The sequence below is a fragment of the Mobula hypostoma genome, chromosome 3 (assembly GCF_963921235.1).
Source record: "Mobula hypostoma chromosome 3, sMobHyp1.1, whole genome shotgun sequence".
Taxonomy (NCBI): domain Eukaryota; kingdom Metazoa; phylum Chordata; class Chondrichthyes; order Myliobatiformes; family Myliobatidae; genus Mobula; species Mobula hypostoma.
Window position 1 is genome coordinate 220,115,600 of NC_086099.1, and position 23,031 is coordinate 220,138,630.

The 23,031-nt window shown below is 44.6% G+C and overlaps 1 protein-coding gene across 1 annotated transcript in view; it reads right to left on the reverse strand.

The window, feature by feature from the left end:
• Positions 1-23,031, reverse strand: part of LOC134343783 (vasoactive intestinal polypeptide receptor-like) — a 76,594-nt gene that overhangs the window by 48,138 nt on the left and 5,425 nt on the right. The window contains exons 3-4 of the mRNA XM_063042516.1: positions 16,414-16,510; positions 3,301-3,408 (exon numbers count right to left, since the gene is read on the reverse strand). Coding sequence (XP_062898586.1) covers positions 3,301-3,408; positions 16,414-16,510 — 205 coding nt within the window. The remainder of the gene's footprint in view (positions 1-3,300; positions 3,409-16,413; positions 16,511-23,031) is intronic.

A 23,031-nucleotide genomic window follows, 5' to 3' on the forward strand; every position in this document is an offset into this window, starting at 1 on the left:
CAGTAGAGGAGGCCGTGGATAGACATGTCAGAATGGGAATGGGATGTGGAATTAAAATGTGTGGCCACTGGGAGATCCTGCTTTCTCTGGCGGACAGAGCGAAGATGTTCAGCAAAGCGGTCTCCCAGTCTGCGTCGGGTCTCACCAATATATAAAAGGCCACATCGGGAGCACCGGACGCAGTATATCACCCCAGTCGACTCACAGGTGAAGTGATGCCTCACCTGGAAGGACTGTTTGGGGCCCTGAATGGTGGTAAGGGAGGAAGTGTTCTTGCCCTCGCTAGCACGTGGCACAGGTAGCAATCCCGAGATTACTACCCTGGAGGTCCTGCTTCTCAGCTTCCTTCCTAACTCCCGGAAATCTCTCTTCAGAACCTCCTCCCTTTTCCTGTCTATGTCATTGATACCAACATGTACTTTGATAATGTTTTCTTTGAATTTTGAAGAACTGGCATGGGTAACCACTCACCTCACTCTGTGGAATTTGTTGGCAAGAGCGGCTGTGGAGGCCAAGTCAGTGGGTGTATTTAAGACAGAGATAGATAGGTTGTTGATTAGCCAGGGCATTAAAGGGTATGGGGTGAAGGCAGGGGAGTGGGGATGACTGGAAGAATTGGATCAGCCCATGATTGAATGGCGGAGCAGACTCGATGGGCTGAATGGCCTACTTCTGCTCTTATATCTTATGGTCTTATGGTCTAACTGATTACACAACCTATAGACTCATTTTCAAGGACTCTACAACTTATGTTCTCAGTATTACTTATTTAGTTAGTTTTTTTGTATTTGCACATTGGTTGTTTGGCAATCATTTTTATGTATTTTTTCATTGATTCTATTGTATTTCTTGGCTCTATTGTGAATGCCCTCAAAATATGAATCTCAGGGTAGTATATGGTGACATACACAGGACATACGTTGATAATAAACTTCCTTTGAACTTCAAAACTGTCATTTATATCCCAGCCAGGAAATACAGAATACAGGGTTAATGACAGAATTCTTAGCAGTGTAGAGGAACACAGGGATCTTGGTGGCCGTGTCTATAGATCCCTCAAACTTTCTGCGCAATTTGAAAGGGTTGTTAAGAAGGTGTATGGTGTGTCTGCCTTCATTAGTTAGGGGATTGAGTTCAAGAGCCAGGGGGTTACGTTGCAGCTCTATAAAACCCTGGTCAGACCACACTTGGGACTATTGTGTTCAGTTCTGGTCACTTCATTATAGGAAGGATGTGGAAGCTTTAGAGAGGGTGCAGAGGAGATTTACCAGGATGCTACTTGGATTGGAGAGCATGTCTTATGAGGATAGGTTAAGTGAGCAAGGGCTTTTCTCTTTGGAGTGAAGGAGGAAGAGAAGTGACTTGATAGAAGTGCACAAGATGATAAGAGGCATTGCTTGGACGCCAAAGGTTTTTTTTTGTCAGGGCGAAAATGGCTAAAATGAGAAGGCAGAATTTTAAGGAGTTTTGGAAGAAATTCTAGGGAGAGGATGCCAAAGGTAAGTTTTCTTTATATTCACACAGATAGTGTTAGGTACGTGGGTGGCTCTGGCAGGGCTGTGGAAAAGGCATATACATTAGGGACATTTAAGAGACTCTTAGGTCGGCATATGGGTGATAGAAAATGGAGAGCTGTGTGGGAGGGAAGGGTTAGGTTGATCTTGGGATTAGTTAAAAGATCAGCACAACGTCGTGGGTTGAACTCACACTGTGCTGTACTGTTCTATGTAAGCAGTTGTAGGAAGTCAGAGTGGGGTTCTGCCTTGATGATGTTCTACAATGGTGTTCCAGCAAATCAATTCACTGCCAATGTAATAGGCAAGAGTACTAGATACAGGAAAGGCACTGAGGCCTGAGAACATGCCAGTCATGGCAATGAAGAGCAGGGCTCTATCTCCAGCTGTGCCTCCATGTATATGGTAACATATGTATACTTTAATAATAAATTTACTTTGAACTATTGAGCTTTGAGCACCACCTCTAGATGCTGTCTAGCCTTTGAAAACCGTCTCTCCTCCACCTCTGGACTGTCTAGACTTCTCGCTGCCTTGGTAAAGCAGTCAGGACTCTGTCCATTGGGGAAGTCAGAGGGCTGTTGCCTGCGCGACTAATGGAGGCCGCAACCCTGGAGGTGGCCCGTCTATGTGTGTGAGTGGGTGGGCCAGTCAGAGGGAGGAAGGGGGCTTGTTTTGCTGTTTTATTGCTGGTATGTTCTGTTTTTTTGTTGTTCTGCTGAAGATGATGGGCGTGCTACACTGGCACCAAAATGCGTGGTGACGCCTGCCCCCCAACACGTCCTGAGGTTGTGTTGGTCATTGATGCAAATGGTGCAGCGCATTGTAGATGTGATAAATAAAGCTAATCTGGGTGGAGTGGGTGGAGCTTAGGAGGGTGATGGCACTTAATGGCGACTCCTTCGCTTACATCTTCGGAAACAACTTCATTTCTATATTTGATATCTGTTTTTTTCCTTTTCAAGGTTCTTTTGAAGACCCTGACCTGGAGTTACTCAGTGACTTTGGTTCTTTGCGGGAATGGGACCTGCCCTCAGGGCCTCATGACCGGCCGCTTTTTGATAGGCCAAGGATGCGGCCTGGAATACTAGCGTGCCTTCAGGGTGTCGCATTTTCTGGCTCTGGAGACGGGCTGATTCGAGGCTGGTGCCACCGCCTGATGTGTCGTGGGAGTACACGGAAGATCGAAAGCAGCGAGCTGGCTGCTGGCTGTGTGTCCAGAGACCCGAGTTCTTTGGGCATAGAGCTCAGAAAAAGCCACCCAAAAGACTTTTAACACCATAAATCAGTGAGTTGTTTTGTTATGTCTCTCCTCTCAGTGTGAAACAGGGACACCTCTTTTCCCCTTATTAGGGAGAAAGAGAGCCTGTGGTATGTTGAATTACCGGGTGAACGAGTAGTCTTTGGGGTACGGCAAGTCTGTGTCTTTATTGATGCTTTGCTGCACACTTGAGTGCTCGGTGGGGGCGGGGTGTGCCGATGCATTTTTGCTTGTGGGGGGTGGGTCATTGCTTTGCTGATGCTTATGCATGGGAGGGGGGAATTGGGGGGGCTTTAGAGTTCTAACATTTAACTGTCATTCATTCTTTGGGGCACTCCTCTGTTTTCGTGGATGCTTGCGAAGAAAAAGAATTTCAGGATGTACATTGTGTACATTTCTCTGACATTAATTAATCCTTTGGTATTAAGAGTGGTCTCTGGCCAATGAAATGCAGAGACAAAAGGCAGCACAAGCCTTCACAACCCAATGAGATGCAGGGGCAAAAGGCAGCAAATCTTAAGTTACCTTCAGTGTTCAGGAAAATGCCAGGAAACCATGGACAAGGCATTACAACCGTCTCCCCAACTCTTGCGTGACGCCAACAGTTGATATCGTCCCACATTCCTCTGCATCCTGAAAATAAGCACAGTTGCTCTTAAAAATCGTTCAGATCTCAAACTATTAGACTTCAAAAGCAGGTTTTAAGTTTAATAACTTGGAAAGCGCCATCTGAAGATCAGAGGGTGTTAGAGGTTGTAGCTGGAGTCCTGGATTTGGGGAACGTCCCCACAGATTGTAAAATACCTACCCACAATGAAATTATTACAGCTTTATAAAATTCTACTTAGGCCGCATATGGGGTACTGTACTCAGTTGGATATCAAGGCTTTGGAGAGGGTGCAGAAGAGGTTCACCAAGATGTTGTCTGGTGTTGTGTAGGTATAGTGTTCGATTAAGCCTTCTTGTTCATTTAAATAATCCAATATATTTATATATAAAAGTATGTGAATGGCGTACGTTATCACACCACCATGTCACAGATATGTGTCTCACTAAAAGCAAAATGAAACTAAGACCCATTTTCCTAGGCCCCTGTCTTTTTCTTGCAGCTAGTTTTATGTTTTGGAGTTACAAAACATAACAGAGGCCATGTGCAATGGCAAAAGGTTGGACAAACTTGGGGCTGTTTCTATGGAGTGATGGAGACTGAGGGGAGATCTGATAGAGATTTATAGGATTATCAGAGGCATAGATTGAGTAGACAGACAGCATCTTTTTCCCAAGCTTGAAATGCTTACTATCAGAGGTCATGCATTTAAGGTGAGAGGGGGGTAAGTTAAAACGAGATTTGAGTGAGGGGCAAGTTTTTTCTTTTCCCCCACAGAAGGTGGTAAATGCCTGGAATGTGTGGTGCTAGAGGCAAATATATTAGGGGTTTTTAAGAGCCGTTTAGATAGGCACATGGATGTGAGGATAATGGAAAGATCTGAACATTATGTAGGCTGAGGGGATTAGGTTAGTTGGCCATTTGATTAGTAATTTAATTGGTTCAGCACAAAATTGTGGGCCGAAGGGCCTTTTCCGTGCTGTACTGTTCTATTTTCCAAGTTCTAAATGACTTCTGTCTGTATCGGCTCCCAGGACAAGCCCAGTGCTGGACCTTGTCTACAGACTCTGGAGCTAACCGCCAGCCAACGATGAGACACCAAGCATTGCCAGGACAAAACTTCGGCCACACCTATTGTCTGAGTCCGCGTTCAAAAGGAAGCTCTCCTGGATCCTTGATATTTTCCCCCACACTGCTGAATCAGTTTATTTGTTCCACTATCGTATTACCCATTGTGGAGAAATTGGTTTCTATTCACGCCAACTATTGAACAACCCCTGGTACCATAATATAGACTCTTAACCTCAATCTACCTTGTCAGAGCCTTACACTTTATTGACTGCCTACACCGTAACTGTAAAGCTTTCTTCTGCATTGTTACTGTTTTACCTTGTACTGCAGAGACACCTTGGGATCCAGGTTCATAATTCGTAGAAAGCGACTAGACTTGTTAAGGAGGCTGAAGTCAAGAGGTTATGTTGCAACGTTATAAAGCTGGTTAGGCCACATCTGGAGTATTGCCTAGTGTTCTGGTTGGACCACTATAGGAAGGACGTTGAGGCTTTGGAGAGGGTGCAGAAGAGGTTTATCAGGATGCTGCCTGGCTTAGCAGGCACGTGCTATCATGAGAGGCTGGATAAACTTGGGTTGTTTTCTCTGGAGCTCCAGAGGCTGAGGGGAGACCTGATAGAACATATAGAACATAGAACATAGAATAGTACAGCACAGTACAGGCCCTTCGGCCCACAATGTTGTGCCGACCCTCAAACCCTGCCTCCCATATAAGCCCCCACCTTAGGTTCCTCCCTAGAGGTTTATAAGATTATGAGAGGCATAGGTAGAGTGGACAGAGAGTATCTGTTTCCCAAGGTTGAAATGTCAAATACCAGCGGGCATGCATTGAAGGTGAGAGGGGGTAGGTTCAAGGGGGATGTGAGGGGTAAGTTTTCTTTTTACTCAGAGAGTGGTGGATGTCTGGAATGCCCTGTCTGCTATGGTGGTAGAGACAAGTACACTAGAGGCTTTTAAGAGATGTTTGGATAGGCACGTGGATGTGAGGAAGATGGCGGGATATGACCATTGTGTAGGTAGGAGGGATGAGTGTTTGGGTGTTTTTGATTTGTGGGCTGAATGGCCATTCCTGTGTTGTACTGTTCCATGTTCTATGTATCTCAATGTACTGTCATATTGAAATTATCTATATGGATGGCATTCAATGTTTTTCCACTAGTCCGTGCCAGACTATTATTCTGCCTCATTCCATCAATCCTCATCAGGACCATTGCCCTGCATACCCCTCCCATCCGGGTAGCTATCCAAACTTCTCTTAAGTGTTACAATTGAAAAAACACCTGTCACTTCCACTGGCAACTTGTTCCACATGCTCTCTGGCTTCTCCTGCTAAACCAATGTTGAATCCAACTTCGTACTGCAGCCGACATATTGGTTGCCCATTTCCAGGTAGTCTCTTGTCTTGCACCCACCTCCTCCTCCTGGCCCTGCTTGGAAGCCAACCCTTCATTCCCTCTCCCTGTTATGCGCGAGGCTCCCTGACCCAAAACGTTGACTGCCTCCTCTTCTGCAGATGCTGCTTGCCTGGCTGAGTTCTTCCAGCACTGTTTCAACGCAGTGAGGGGCTCTGCCCTGACCACTCCTAGCAAGTTCATGGAACAGGGGAAGCTGAGGGGAGAATTAGTCAAGGTGGATAACGTTATGAAGAGGTACAGAGGGGTGAAATTGGATGAGGGGCAAAGGTCATAAACTTGAAATAATTGATAGAAAGCTCTGGGATAAAGGAGGGAGCTTTCAGCTGGGTAGTTGGGGCCAACAGGGTTGATGGTTTTGTGCCCATATTCGCAGCTGATATAAAAAGATAGGTGGACGGGCAGTTAGTGCAGAGGAACACACAAAATGCTGGTGGAACTCAGCAGGTCAGGCAGCACCTTTGGAAAATAATAGATGTCCATGTTTTGGGCCGAGACCCTTCATTAGGACTGGAAAAGAAGGGGTAAGATGCCAGAATAAAAAGATGGTGGGTGGAACGGTAAGGACTACTGTTGTATGTTCTACACAGCCTGGCCTGAACAATTAGGCCAGTCCTCTGCACCCTCTAAACAGCAGAATCAGTGATTCTAGCCGTGTACCAAGACTGATCACAGCCTCTTATCCCCCCCGTTCAAATTCAAAAACAAAGCACATGGAATATATTTTCATGAGGTGTCAGCAAGACCTGTGTCCAACGTCCGTGTCGCAGGCTGTTTACTAGGCCCGAAAAGGTCAAGTGTGCGTCACCTGGATCAATATTGTTTTCTTAATAAGAAACAGACGTCCTTCACTTTATGTGGGAGGCATCCAGCTTCAAACACTCAAGAGATACTGAGGACTTTACAATGGTAACAGGGAAATACTGAGAAGGGTTAACACTCTGGCTTCTTCCCTCCTCCTCCCCGGTCCTGATGAAGGGTCTCAGCCCGAAACGTCAACTGTTTATTCCTCTCCATACATGCTGCCTGCCTTGCTGAGTTCCTCCAGCATTTTGTGTGAGTGTTACCAAGATTGGCAATACCATGACAGACTGGAGCCATCTCAATAAACTATGCCAAGTTGACTGTGCCAGGTGGATTAATGACACATTAAAATATGACTTACTCAGACAAATATACAGTACAATTGGTAAGCGCTCACATTAAAATAATGCACATAGTTATCTTGTGCATCCATACTGGCTGTGGAAAATCAATAGGATTTTGTGCTCTTTGTAAGATAAACATTCAAAGTCAAAGTTTTAGATAGATATATAGCTAGATAGATAGATATAATGAGAGAGAGAGAGAGAGGGATATGCAGAGATATCAGAGATAGATATACAGAGGAACATCTGGAGAAATTTCTGAAACACAAGTTCGTTGCTGTTGTTACTGCACGATCGAGAATCTTCCAGAGGGAAGGCCACAAAATCCCCGGCCTTGCCTGCTGTTGGCGACCGAGATTGAGGTCGAATCGTTCGGATAGAGATGGTGCTTGGTACTCTGTGTCGGAGAGCTGATCGGAGGCTCGAAGTTTTCGGATGACTCAGAGTCGGACTGTGGTCGGGGCATGGCAGGGAGAGTTTTTCTTCCTTCTCCCGTCTGCGTGAGATGTGGGATATTTGAGAGACTTTGAACTTTTTTACTGTGCTCGTGGATTGTTCTTCATCAAGTTATGGTATTGTTGCACTGTTGTAACTATATGTTATAATTATGTGGTTTTTGTTAGTTTTTTCAGTCTTGGTCTGTCCTGTGTTTTGTGATATCACATTGGAGGAAATATTGTATCATTTCTTAATGCATGCATTACTAAATGACAATAAAAGAGGACTCTGTGTCTTCATAATCTAATCTAATAATCTAATCTGTAGTAATTTTATGTATTGCATTGAACTGCTGATGCAAATAAAACCAAATTTCATGATACATGTGAGTGATGATAAACCTGATTCTGATATGGGTCTCTATTGTGGACTGAGAGTGGGAAAAGGGGAAGGGAGAGAGTGGGAAACACCAGAGAGACACTCTATGATCAGTGAATCATTGTTTGGAATCAAATGACCTTGCCTGGTGTCTCTGGGCTGGGTGTGTCTGCATCTGCACCATCCCCACCTCCAGCACTCCTTGTCTGCCATCTGCCTCAGACCCTTCCTGCAGAGCTCCACCCTCACAATTCCCAACATCGTTTACTCCCACCAGATTTACAAGCTTGCTCTCTGCTCCATGTTGACAAACACAGGACTGTGCAGAGGCCTCAGGCACCCTAGCTATATATATGTGCCTAAGGCTTTTTGTCGGTACTGTACATAAACAAGGGCTGACAAACCAATATGCAAAAGACAAACTGTGCAAATAAACAAATAATACTGAGAACATGAGCTGTTGAGTCCTTGAAAGTGAGTCTATAGGTTGTGGAATCAGTTCAGAGTTGAGGTGAGTAAAGTTATCCACGCAGGTTCGGGAGCCGGATGGTTGAGGGGTAATAACTGTTCCTGAACCTGGTGGTGTGGGACTTAAGGCTCCTGTATGTCCTACCCCATTGTAGCGGTGAGAAGGGAGCATGGCCGAGATGGTGGGGGTCCTTGAAGATGGATGTTGCTCTCTTGTGCCAGTGCTCCATGTAAATGTGCTCAATGGTGGGGTGGACTTTACCTGTGATGGACTGGCGGTGCCCACCACTTTCTAAATCTGGGCATCTGGTGTTTCCAAGCCAGGCCATGATGCAACCAGTAAGGATAATCTCCGTTGTGCATTCATAGAAGTTTGTCAAAACTTCAAATGACATGTTGTATCTGTGCAAACTTCTAAGAAAGTAGGAAGTCTTTGTGATGGATCCTTCTGGAATCAATTTCACAAAACTTTAGAAACATAGAAAACCTACAGTACAATACAGGCCCTTCGGCCCACAATGCTGTGTCGAACATGTACTTACTTTAGAAATTACCTAGGGTTACCTATAGCCCTCTATTTTTCTAAGCTCCATGTACCTATCCAGGAGTCTCTTAAAAGACCCTATCATATCCGCCTCCACCACCATTGCCAGCAGACCATTCCACGCACTCACCAATCCCTGCGTAAAAAACTTATCCCTGACATCTCCTCTGTAACTCCTTCCAAGCACCTTAAAACTGTACCCTCTCGTGTTAGCCATTTCAGCCCTAGGAAAAAGCCTCTAACTATCCACATGATCAATGCCTCTCATCATTTTATACACCTCTATCAGGTCACCTCTCATCCTCCATCGCTCCAAGGAATTCACTCAACCTGTTTTCATAAGGCATGCTCCCCAATCCAGGCAACATCCTTGTAAATCCCCTCTGCACCTTTTCTATAGTTCCCGCATCCTTCCTGTAGTGAGGTGACCAAAACTGAGCACAGTACTCCAAGTGGGGCCTGACCAGGGTCCTATATAGCTGTAACATTACCTCTTGGCTCTTCAACTCAATGTCTTGTTTACAACACTGTCAACATGCACAGCAGCTTTGAGTGTCCTATGGACTGGGACCCCAAGATTCCTCTGATCCTTCACACTGCCAAAAGTCTTACTATATTCTTAATATAGTAAGACAAAATATACAAAAGTCTTAATACTATATTCTGCCATCATATTTGACCTACCAAAATTCACCACCACACACTTATTTGCGTTGAATTCCATCTGCCACTTCTCAGCCCACATCCTATCGATGTCCCGCTGTAACCTCTGACAGCCCTCCACACTATCCACAACACCTCCAACCTTTGTGTCATCAGCAAATTGACTAACCCATCCCTCTATTTCCTCATCCAGGTCATTTTAAAAAATCACGGAGATTAGGGGTCCCAGAACAGATCTCTCAGGCACATCACTGGTCACTGGCCTCCATGCAGAATATGACCCGTCTACAACCACTCTTTGCCTTCTGTTGGCAAGCCAATTCTGGATCCACAAACCAATATCCCCTTTTATCCTATGCCTCCTTACTTTCTCAATATGCCTTGCATGGAGTACCTTGTTAAATACCTTGCTGAAATCCATATACACTACATCTACGGCTCTTCCTTCATCAGTGTGTTTAGTCACATCCTCAAAAAATTCAGTCAGGCTCGTAAGGCACAACCTGCCTTTGACAAAGCCATGCTGACTATTCCTAATCATATTATGCCTCTCCAAATGTTCATAAATCCTGCCTCTCACGATCTTCTCCATCAACTTACCAACCACTGAAGTAAGACTCACTGGTCTATAATTTCCTGGGCTATCTCTACCCCCTTTCTTGAATAAGGGAGCAACACCCACAACCCTCCAGTCCTCTGGAACCTCTTCTGTCCCCATTGATGATGCAAAGATCATTGCCAGAGGCTCAGCAATCTCCTCCCTCACCTCCCACAGTAGCCTGGGGTACATCTCATCTGGTCCCGGAGACTTATCCAACTTGATGCTTTCCAAAAGCTCCAGCACATCCTCTTTCTTAATGTCTATATGCTCAATCTTTTCAATCTGCTGTAAGTCATCCCTACAATTGCCAAGATACTTTTCCATAGTGAATACTGAAGCAAAGTATTCATTAATTACCTCTGCTATCTCCTCTGGTTCCATACACATTTTTCCACTGTCACACTTGATTAGTTCTATTCTCTCACGTCTTATCCTCTTGCTCTTCACATACTTGTAGAATGCCTTGAGGTTTTCCTTAATACTGCCTGCCAAGGCCTTCTCATGGCCCCTTCTGGCTCTCTAATTTCATTCTTAAGCTCCTTCCTGCTAACCTTATAATCTTCTAGATCTCTATCATTACTTAGTTTTTTTGAATCTTTCATAACCTTTTCTTTTCTTCTTGACTAGATTTTCAACAGCCTTTGGACACCATGGTTCCTGTACCCTACCATCCTTCCCGTCTCCTTGGAACGTACCTATGCAGAGCTCCATGCAAATATCCCCTGAACATTTGCCGCATTTCTGCTGTACATTTCCCTGAGAACATCTATTCCCAATTTACTATGCTTCCAAGTTCCTGACTGATAGCCTCATATTTCCCCCTACTCCAATTAAACGCTTTCCTAACTTGTCTGTTCCTATCCCTCTCTAATGCTATGGTAAAGGAGATAGAATTGTGATCACTATCTCCAAAATGCTCTTCCACTGAGAGATCTGACACCTGACCAGGTTCATTTCCCAATGCAGCCTCTCCTCTTGTCGGCTTTTCTACATATTGTGTCAGGAAACCTACCTGAACACACCAAACAAACTCCACCCCATCTAAACCCCTTGCTCTAGGGAGATGCCAATCAATATTTGGGAAATTAAAATCTCCTGTCACGACAACCCCGTTATTATTACACCTTTCTCCCTATCTGCTCCTTGATGTCCCTGTTACTACTGGGTGGTCTATAAAAAAACTGAATGAGTAGTTTGCATCAGTCTTCACTGAGGAAGGCATCAGCAGTATACCGGACACTCAAGGGTGTCAGGGAAGAGAAGTGTGCGCAGTCACAATTACGACAGAGGAAGTACTCAGGAAGCTGAATAGTCTAAAGGTAGATAAATCTCCCGGACCGGATGGAATGCACCCTCGTGTTCTGAAGGAAGTAGCTGTGGAGATTGCTGAGGCATTAGCAATGATCTTTCAAAAGTCGACAGATTCTGGCATGGTTCTGGAGGACTGGAAGATTGCAAATGTCACTCTGCTATTTAAGAAGGGGGCAAGGAAGCAAAAAGGAAATTATAGACCTGTTAGCTTGACATCGGTGGTTGGGAAGTTGTTGGAGTCGATTGTCAAGGATGAGGTTACAGAGTACCTGGAGGCATATGACAAGATAGGCAGAACTCAGCATGGATTCCTTAAAGGAAATTCCTGCCTGACAAACCTATTGCAATTTTTTGAGGAAATTACAAGTAGGCTAGACAAGGGAGATGCAGTGGATGTTGTGTATTTGGATTTTCAGAAGGCCTTTGACAAGGTGCCACACATGAGGCTACTTAACAAGATAAGTGCCCATGGAATTATGGGAAAGTTACATACGTGGATAGAGCGTTGGCTGATTGGCAGGAAACAGAGAGTGGGAATAAAGGGATCCTATTCTGGTTGGCTGCCGGTTACCGGTGGTGTTCCATATGGGTCCGTGTTGGGGCCACTCCTTTTTACATTGTACATCAACGATTTGGATTATGGAATTGATGGCTTTGTGGCTAAGTTTGCTGATGATACGAAAATAGGTGGAGGAGCCGGTAGTGCTGAGGAAACAGAGAGTCTGCAGAGAGACTTGGATAGATTGGAAGAATGGGCAAAGAAGTGGCAAATGAAATACAATGTTGAAAAGTGTATGGTTATGCACTTTGGCAGAAGAAATAAACGGGCAGACTATTATTTAAATGGGGAGAGAATTCAAAGTTCTGAGACGCAACGGGACTTGGGAGTCCTCATACAGGATATCCTTAAGGTTAACCTCCAGGTTGAGTCGGTGGTGAAGAAGGCGAATGCAATGTTGGCATTTGTTTCTAGAGGAATAGAGTATAGGAGCAGGGATGTGATGTTGAGGCTCTATTAGGCGCTGGTGAGACCTCACTTGGAGTACTGTGGGAAGTTTTGGTCTCCTTATTTAAGAAAGGATGTGCTGACATTGGAGAGGGTACAGAGAAGATTCACTAGAATGATTCTGGGAATGAGAGGGTTAACATATGAGGAACGTTTGTCTGCTCTTGGACTGTATTCCTCGGAGTTTAGAAGAATGAGGAGAGACCTCATAGAAACATCCTGAATGTTGAAAGGCATGGACAGAGTGAATGTGGCAAAGTTGTTTCCCATGATGGGGGAGTCTAGTACGAGAGGGCATGACTTAAGGATTGAAGAGCGCCCATTCAGAACAGAGATGCGAAGAAATTTTTTCAGCCAGAGGGTGGTGAATCTGTGGAATTTGTTACCACGGGCGGCAGTGGAGGCCAAGTCAATGGGTGTATTTAAGGCAGAGATTGATAGGTATCTGAGTAACCAGGGCATCAAAGGTTATGGTGAGAAAGCGGGGGAGTGGGACTAAATAGGAGAATGGATCAGCTCAGGATAAAATGGCGGAGCAGACTTGATGGGCTGAATGGCCAACTTCTGCTCCTGTGTCTTATGTCTTGTCTTATGGTCTTATAAAAAAAAACAGTAGAGTTATTGACCTCTTCCTGTTTCTAACTTCCGCCCACAGAGACTCAGTAGACAATCCCTCCATGACTTCCTCCTTTTCTGCAGCCGTGACACTATCTCTGATCAACAGTGCCACGCCCCCACCTCTTTTGCCTCCCTCCCTGTCCTTTCTGATACATCTATAGCCTCACCCTCTAAGTAACTATTCCTGCTCCTGAGCCATCCAAGTCTCTGTAATGGCCACAACATCATAACTCCAAGTACTGATCCACGCTCTAAGCTCATCTGCTTTGTTCATGATCCTTCCTGCATTAAAACTTTGTACTTATTTACATTTAGTAATTCTCATGTCATTCCCAGTTGCAGATCTTCAGTCTCCTTCCTTTTTAAGTTCAACTATAAAATGATTATTAGCCCACTCTCTGGGCTTATAATCATTTTACAGTTGAAATTAAAAAGAAGGGACACTGAAAATCTGGCCACAACAACAATTTCTCATTGAACGTCAGTAAAACCAAAGAGATGATTATCAATTACAGGAGGGAGAAGCTGCAAGTCCTTGAGGCAGCACTCATTGGGATAAGAAGTGGAGAGAAGCAGCTATCTTAAATTCCTTGGCATTATCATCGCAGAGAATCTGTTCTTGGCCCGGCAAGTGCCATAGGAAGGAAGGCAGGGCAGAATCTTTGCTTTCTTAGATTTGCAGATTCGGTATATCATCCAAAACTTGGACAAACGTCGACAGACTTGGTGTCCTAACTGGTTTCATCATGGTCAGGCATGGAAACACCAAAACCCAGGAACAGAAATGTCTACATCAAGTGCTCGATACTGCTCAGTCCATCATAGGCAAAGCCTCCCCACACCGAGCACATCTACAAGGAGCACCGTCCCAGGAAAGAAGCATCTATCATCAAGGACTTCCACCGTACAGGTCACGCTCTCTTCTCACTGCTGCCATCAGGAAGGTGGCACTGGAACCTCAGCACCCACACACCAGGTTCAGGAACCTGCAACCATCAGGCTCTTGAACCAAGGGAATAACTCCACTTGCCCCATCACTGAACTGTTCCTACAACCCATGGACTCACATTCAAGGATTCTTCATCTCATGTTCTCCATATTTATTGATTATTTATAATTATTAGTTTGTTTCTTTTTACTATAAATGCCTGCAAGAAAATGAATCTGAGGGTTGTGTATGATAACATACGTACTTTTGTTAATAATGTTATGTTGATCTTTTGAAATTTGATCAGGAGAGGAGAGGAAAAGGGACAGAGGGAAGTATTTACAGGATGTTGGAAATGTCAATGTTCACACTGCCAGGTTATTAATAATAATAATAATAATAATAATAAGTACTTTATTGATCTTGAGTGGGAAATTCTTAGCAGCAACATTTAAAAACACACTTAGCAGTGTGCAGACTAAACTAATAATAAAGTACAGAATAATAATATACACAATAATAATTTACCAATGTGCAATAATAATGTATGAAATAATAAAACAGAGACTACTGTACTATAAACGCATAAACGTCCTGACGAAGGGTCTCGGCCCGAAGCGTCGACTGTACCTCTTCCTAGAGATGCTGCTTGGCCTGCTGCGTTCACCAGCAACTTTGATGTATGTTACTACTGTACTATGATGTGTATTCTCCTATCACACAGAGATGAACTGTTGTACATGCTTATTGCATTTGGTAGGAAATTTTCTGTAACAATTCTTGTGATAATGGAGCTGAATGAGCCTGTTTGAAAGGGTGCCAAATGCTTATTCAGTAGGTCATGGAGAGGATGTGCCTGTTTGTCTATAATGGATAACAGTTTGTTTAGTGACCTCTCCACCACTAGCTCAAAAGAGACCAGGTGGTAGCCAAGGATGGATCCAGCCCTTTTGATGAGTTTTTTAGGCTTTTTGCATCACCAGCATCGATGCTGCTCCCCCAACATAAAGCCGCAAAGAAGACTGCACTTGCTACAACAAACTGGTGAAAGATCTCCAGCATCCTGCTGCACACATTGAAGGATCTCAGCGTCTTTTAGAAAATAGAATCTGCTCATCCCCTTCTTGTAAACAGCCTTGGTGTTGGTTTTCCAGTCAAGTCTGTTGCCGAAATGAACACCCAAGTATTTGTACTCCTCCACTACCACAATGTCTTCTCTCGGAATGTAAACAGGGTTCCTCCTTCTAAAATCAATCACCATCTCCCTGGTTTTGGACACATTCAGGAGCAGGTGATTCCTCCTGCACCCCTCCACAAACTTGCCCACCAGTCCTCTGTACTGTTACAGACTGTCCATGTGGATTTCTGCTGATCCTCTAGCTGGTCTATCCTCACGCAGATAGTGGAGGAGACCAAGGGCAGACAGATCAGTGTGGGAAGAGGGAGGGGAATTGGAACCATTACGAATGAATGAGAACACTGTTATCCAGGCATCTTCTACAGCGTCACAATCAGAATCAGGTTTATTATCACTGATAATGACAAATTGCATGTTGTGAAATTTGTTGTTTAGTGGCAGCAGCAGAGTGCAAGACATGAGATACACTAAACTACAATAAGAAAATAATCGATATAAACAACATTAAAGAAGTCCTGTAAAAAGAGAGCAAACAGTGAGGTGGTATCACAAACACCAGAAGGTCTGCAGATCTGGGAAATCCAATGCAACACACACAGATTGCTGGGGGAACTCAGCAGGTCGGGCAGCACCCTGAAGAAGGGTCTCAGCCCGAGACATTGACCGTTTACTCTTTTCCACAGATGCCGCCTGACTTGCCGAGTTCTTCCAGCATTTTGAGGGTGAGGTGGATTCATGGGTTCATTGTAAGTTCAGAAATCTGATGGTGGAGGGGCAGAAGCTATTTGCTGTTAAATCCCACATAACTAACCCAGGTAACAAAATTACTTGACCTTCTGGGCAAATTTGCTACTGTTTTGTCCAGAATTCTTAAAAAAGATCTTTAATTGGCTGCTTTTCACCTTGACGCCATATAAATGTAAGCAACACACGTAAAATGCTGGAGATGTCAGGAGTAAGTTGTCTTTTTTTTTTACGCAGGCAGCGGTGAGTGCGTGGAATGGGCTGCCGGCGACGGTGGTGGAGGAAGATATGATAGGGTCTTTTAAGAGACTCCTGGACAGGTACATGGAGCTCAGATAAATTGAGGGCTATGGGTAACCCTAGGTAACTTCTAAGGTATGGACATGTTTGGCACAGCTTTGTGGGCCGAAGGGCCTGTATTATGCCGTAGGTTTTCTATGTTTCTATGAATTCAGCAGGGCAGAGAGCATCTGTTTACTCCTTTCCATAGATGCTGCCTGGCCTGCTGAGTTCCTTCAGCATTTTTCGTGGTTGGTTGTGCGCAGGTGCCGTTTTCTCCTCACCTGTCTCCAAGCTCTGGTTGTCTCCAGCAAGTGTCCTGTAACATTCCTCTTCAAGCAATCGAATATTCAGCAAAAAGTCACAGTGCTCAGAAAGGACCTGGAGACGACATTTTCATCAGTAGAGGACTCACCAACAGGGCTGCGGCAAACACAGCAAAGTTTTCTTTACATTTTTAGCCCGTGAAATCAAAATGCAAACCATTATCATATTTCCTGGGAATGCCCCGTTATCAAAGGCTATTGGAGTGGGATACACAATGCCCTACAAGACATCTTTAAACGTGAAATACCCTTAGAAAGTAAGACCATATATTTTGGGTATATACCTCAATGGTTGAAAAGGGATAAATATTTAATGAATATATTGCTGGTGGCTGGTAAAAAGACCCTTACCAGGAAATGGTTATCACAGGAGAGCCCAACTTTAATCGCACAGATAGAAATTACAATGGACATTTACAAAATGGAGACGATAGCAGCATCTGTTAATCATAAGTTGGAACAATTTGATTCATACTGGGAAAAATGGTTTAACTACATAACACCTCATAGGCCTGATTTTATTCTCACAAGGCAATGAACATGTTCTAAAAAAAAGATCACTCTCTAATCTGTACATAGTTTTCTTCTTTCGATTGTTCTTTCTTTCCTCTCCTTTCTGTAAGTGTATACCTCAGATAAATATTATGTGGAGATTTGTGAAAAATATGACTATATGATACATATGTACAGTATCTGAAATACACCTTTTGGAAAGTTTTGTTTGACGATGAACTTCAATAAAAAATAAATTACAAAAAAAATATTTTATAGCCCATAACCACCCAAAATCGTAGAACACTACAAAACAGGAACAGGCCATTTAGACCATCTAGTGATCCATGCCAAACTTATTCTGCCTAGTTTCATCGACCCGCACCTGGACCGTAGCCTTCTGTACTCCTCCCATCTACGTACTTATCCAAACTTCTCTTAAACGTTGAAATCAAACCCCCATCCACCACTTCCACTGGCAGCTCGTTCCACCCTTTGAGAGAAGTAGTTCTCCCTCAGGTTTCCCTTAAATATTTCACATTTCACCCTTAGCCTATGATCTCTGGTTTTAATCTTACTCAATCTCAGTGGAAAAAAGGTTGCATACTTTTACCTTATCTATACACGTCATAATTTTGTATACTTCCACCAAATCTTCCCTCATACTCCCACACTCCAGAGAATAAAGTCTTAACCTATTGAACCTTTCCCTATAACTCAAAGTTCAAAGTAAATTTATTATCAAAGTGTGTTATGTCACCAGATACACCCTGAGATTCATTTTCTTGCAGACATTTACAATAGAATCAATGAAAAACTACACACGAAGACTGACAAGCGACCAAGGTGCAAAGACAAACTGTGCAAATAGAACAAAAGTAAATAATAATCACAAATAAACAGTAAATAAGTAATACTGAGAACATGAGTTTTGGAGTCCTTGAGAGTGAGTCCATGAAACTTAGGTCCTCAAATCGCAGCAACATCTTTGTAAGTTTTCTCTGTACTTTTTCAATCTTATTGACGTCATTCCTGTAGGTCGGTGACCAGAACTGCCAGTGGGCGGGCAGCTAATGCAAGAGGCTGCTTCAGATAGTGTTAACTTATGGCTCAAGGGCTGTATTGGTCAGCAGCTCTGCCCTTGAACTTGGTAAAGGATTTGCGCAGTAAATTTTATCTTTACACAGTGAGTTAATGCAAGCTGTGATCGCACCACCCCCACCCCGGCACCTCTTCTCTGCCACCTGCCCCACACCCCTCCCGTGGCGCTCCACCCTCGCTATTCCCAACATCCTTTGCTCCCACCAGATCGACAAACTTTCTCCACTCCACACTGACAAACGCATTACTGTGCAAAAGTCTTATGCACCCCAGTTATATATATGTGCGGAAGACTTTTGCACAGTAATGTATATCAACGGCTTGCATTAAAATTTCGGTGTTCTCATTATTCTCCTCTGTCTGTTACCTCAGTCACTAAACTGTAAACACTTCAGACCACTTTTTATAATGCTGTTTACAGTGTAAACATGTGCTGTAATTATGCACATTTTATTCCAGATCCCTACTTTAACTTTGAACTTTATTGTTATATAATTTTTTCTTAATAATTATTGAAAGCTGTTTTATTTTTGTTGCATGTAGTGCCAACAGACCACAGCAAATTCCTAATACACATAAGTGCATATGCCCTTACCTACCACTCTGTGAGACTTTGCATTCAACATATCATTCTCTGCAACTTCCCCACCATCTTCACCACGATTCTACCACCAAGCATGTCTTTACCTAACCCCCCCCCACCACTCTCCGATTTCTGCAGGGATCGCTCCCTGTGATTCCCTTGTCCGTTCATCACTCCCCGCTAATCGCCCTCCTGACACTAACCCCTGCAAGTGGCAGAAATGCTACACCTGTCCATTCACCTCCTCCCTCACCTCCATTCAGGGGCCTCACACAGTCCTTCCAGCAGAGGCAACACTTGACCTTCAAGTCTGCTGTGGTCACCTATTGTAGTTGGTGCTCCCGATGAGGCCCTCTTTACATCGGCGAGACCAGAGGTAAACATGGAGACTGCTTTGACGAGCACCTCTACTCCATCGACAACAAGCAAGCTTTCCCCATGGCCAAACATTTTAATTCCAATCCCCCTTCCCATTCCGACATGTCATTTCACGGCCTCCACTACTGCTGTGAGGCCACTCTCAGGGTAGAAGAGCAACACCTTCATGTTCTGTCTGGGTAGCCTCCAACCTGTTGGCATGAATATCGATTTCTCCTTCCGTAATTTTTGTTTCTTTTGCTCCTCTCCTTCTGTTCCGCGTTCTGACCTCTCACCTGCCTATCACCTCCCCTGGTGCCCCTCCTTCTTCCTTTTCTCCTAGGATACACTGATTGGAGAACTATCAGATCGCTTCCTCTCCAGTCCTTTATCTTTCCCACCCTCCCGGCTTCACCTATCACCTTCCAGCTATCCTCCTTCCCCTCCCCCCACCTTTTTATTCTGGCGTCTTCCCCCTTACTTTTCAGTCCTAATGAAGGGTTTTGGACAGAAGCATCGACTGTTTGATGCTGCCTGATGTGCCAAGTTCCTCCGGGATTCTGGGTTTTCAGAATCTGTTGTGTTGGTGAATAGAGTTGATCCTCGACTAACAAGTGTGCAGATGACAGTAACTGGTGGAGTTGTGGACAGCGAGGAAAGTTGTCAAAGGATCCACTGGAAAATGGGCAAAGAGACGGCAGATGGAGTCTAATCTAGACAACTGTTAGGTGGGGAATTTCAGGAGGTTAAATGTAAGAGAAAATTATATACATTTTTAAAAAGATTAACTTTGTGTGCACCTCGAAACATGCAATGAAATGTGCCGTTTGCCTCAAATCAGATCAGCAAGGATCGCAATGGGGGCAGCCCATAAGTGTCGCCATGCTTCCGGTGCCAATATAACGTGCCCACAGCTCACCAATCCTAGCCCATACATTTTTGGAATGTGGGAAGCAACAGGAGTACCCGGAGGAAACCCATGCAGTCAGAGGGAGAACGTACAAACTCCTTACAGACAGTAACAGGAATCAAGCTCAATCTCTGCCTTAAATATACCCAACGACCTGTCCTCCAATTCCACAAATTCACCACCCTTCTGGCTAAAGAAATTTCTCCTCATCTCTGTTTTGAATGGACATCCCTCTATCCTGAGTCTATGCCCTCTTGTCCTAGACTCCCCCACCATGGGAAATATCCTTTTCACACCTACTCTGTCTAGGTCTTTCAACATTCGAAAGGTTTCAATGAGATCCCCCTTTAATCTTCTAAATTTTTAGCAAGTACAGACCCAGAGCCATCAAATGTTCCTCGTATGGTAACCCTTTCATTCCCGGAATCATCCTTGAGAGGATCCAGAAGCAGTTCACAAAGGTGATTCCAGGAATGAAAGGGTTATCATATGAGGACCTGCTTCTGGTCCCTCTCCAATGCCAGCGCATCTTTCCCTCACCATCGACTCAATTTGCAAATTAACCTTTAGAGTGTTCTGTGCAAGGACTCCCAAGTCCCTTTGCACCTCGGATTTTTGGATTTTCTCCCTGCGTAGAGAATAGTCTGTACATTTATCTCAACTTCCCAAGTGTATGACCATGCATTTTCCAAACTCTGTATTTCATTTGCCACTCTCTTCCCGTTCTGTCCAAGTCCATCTGCAGCCTACCTGTTTCCTCGACACTACCTGCCTCTCCAGCAATCTTCGCATCATCTGCAAACTTGGAATCAAAGCCATCTGTTCCGTCATCTCAATCACTGACATACAGCATAAAAAGAAGTGGTCCCAACACCTTACTGGCACTGTAATAGTGTTACACCACCCACTATACCTTGTACATATTGTAATATGTATACGAGGATCCAGGTATGAGCTAGGGACACAGGTTCAGCAGGTTGGGACATTTTTTCCATGGGCGAGTAGGAGAAGGAGGGGTGATCTACTGGAGTTGCTTAACATCATGAAGGGTGTAGATAGGGTGAATACGCACAATATTTTCCCCAGGGTTGTGGAACCAAGAAAGAAGGCAGAGGCTTAATGAGCGAGGGTAAAGATTTAGTAGGTACCTGAGGGGCACTCTTTCCACACAGAGGGTGGAGAGTGCATGGAATAAGCCACCAGAGGAAGTGGCTGGCGCAGGTATGTTAACATTTAGCCAGTACTCGGATGGGTACAGAGATAGGGAAGGCAGGCAAATGGGATTAGCTTGAATGAAAAATCATGGTTGGAACAATTAAAGGACTTGTTCCCACGCTGTATGACAATGGCTGTGTGCAAATGGCAGGGCACTTCAAAGCACTGGTGTACAGAGCTCAAGTGAATCTCAAAGTTGTATCTGGTATGTTGAAAACTCACCAACACCTCTCCTTTTTGATGAGGCTGAAGAGGGCTGGACTATGCTATTACGCTATATTCTGTTATGGATTTCTTGAGAGTATGCCTGCAATAAAATGAATATCAGGGTTGTATATGGTGACATATATGTACTTTGACAATAAAATTACTTTTGACCTTTGACTATGCATATCCATACTTGTTATCATTGTACAGAGGTGCAGTAGAGTGCATCTTCACGAGCTGCATCACTGCTCAGTATGGAAACTGCACTGCGGCAGCATAGAAGGCTCGACAACGGGTAGTTAGAACTGCCCAGTGCATCACTGGACCTGCCCACCTGCCATAAGGTGCCAGTAACATGAAGGATCCCACTCACCCTCCTCATGGATTGTCTGCCTCACTCCCATCAAGGAGGGGGCTGTGTAGCATCCGCATCAGGACCACCAGACTCAAAAACTGTTACTTTCCCCAAGCGGTAAGGCTGATCAACACCTCCACTCACTAAGCCAAATACCACTACTTTATCATTTCCTGTCAGTCACTTTATGTGTGGACACTCCTGTGCCAGTGTTACTTTGTGGACATACAATCAACATATATAAACTATATTAAGTATTTATATTCACTGTGTTTTTTGTATTATTATTTTGTTCTTTGAGAAGAGAGGATGTCCAGGGTTGGCGGGCCTTTGCTTATGCTGGCTGCCTTACCGAGGCAGCAAGAAGGGTAGGCAGAGTCAGTGGAGGTTTCCATGATGCACTGAGCTGCGTCCACAACTCTCTTACAGTCATGTGCTGAGCAGTTGCCTTACCAAGAAGACAGGGGTTTCCAACATTCTTTCATGCCATAGACCCTTACCATTCATTAACTGAGGGGTCTGCGGACCCGGGTTGGGAGCACCTCTGCTCCGTCCGCCACAACAGACAGGATCTCCCGGTTGCCACCCACTTTAACTCTGCTTCACATTCCCATTCGGATATATCCATACATGGCCTCCTCTACTGCCATGATGAGGCTAAACTCAGGTTGGAGGAGCAACACCTCATATACCGTCTAGGTAGTCTCCAGCCCCTTGGTATGAACACTGAATTCTCCAACTTCCACTAATTCCCTCCCCCTTCCTTCCCCTATCACTATGTCACTCTGCCCCCTCCCCCAGCTGCCTATCACCTCCCTCATGGTTCCGCCTCCTTCTACTACCCATTGTGTTTTCCCCGATTCCTTCTTCATCTTTCCTGCCTATCACCTCCCTGCCTCCTCTCCCCCACCCCTTTGTCTTTCCCCTTACTGGTTTTTCACCTGGAACCTACCAGCCTTCTCCTTCCCACCCTCCCCCCACCTTCTTTATAGGGCCTCTGCCCCCTCCCTCTTCAGTCCTGACGAAGGGTTCCGCCCCGAAACGTTGACCGATCGTTTCCACGGATGCTGCCCGACCTGCTGAGTTCCTCCAGCGTGTTGTGTGTGTTGCCCTGACATAGGATGTTTTTGATGGTGCATCAATAACTTCCTCCTGAGGGTGTAGAGATCGCTCAGAGCTTTCCTGGCCGTGTTATCGATGTTGTCGGACCAGCGCAGGCTACAGGACCCTAATCTTGTTGGGCGAATCAAAGGTGATGAGTCAGCATCGAGGAGGGAGAATGAAAATCCGAAAGGTGCCACAATAACCTCTTGCTCAACACCATCTAAACCAAAGAGCTGGCGATTGACTACACGA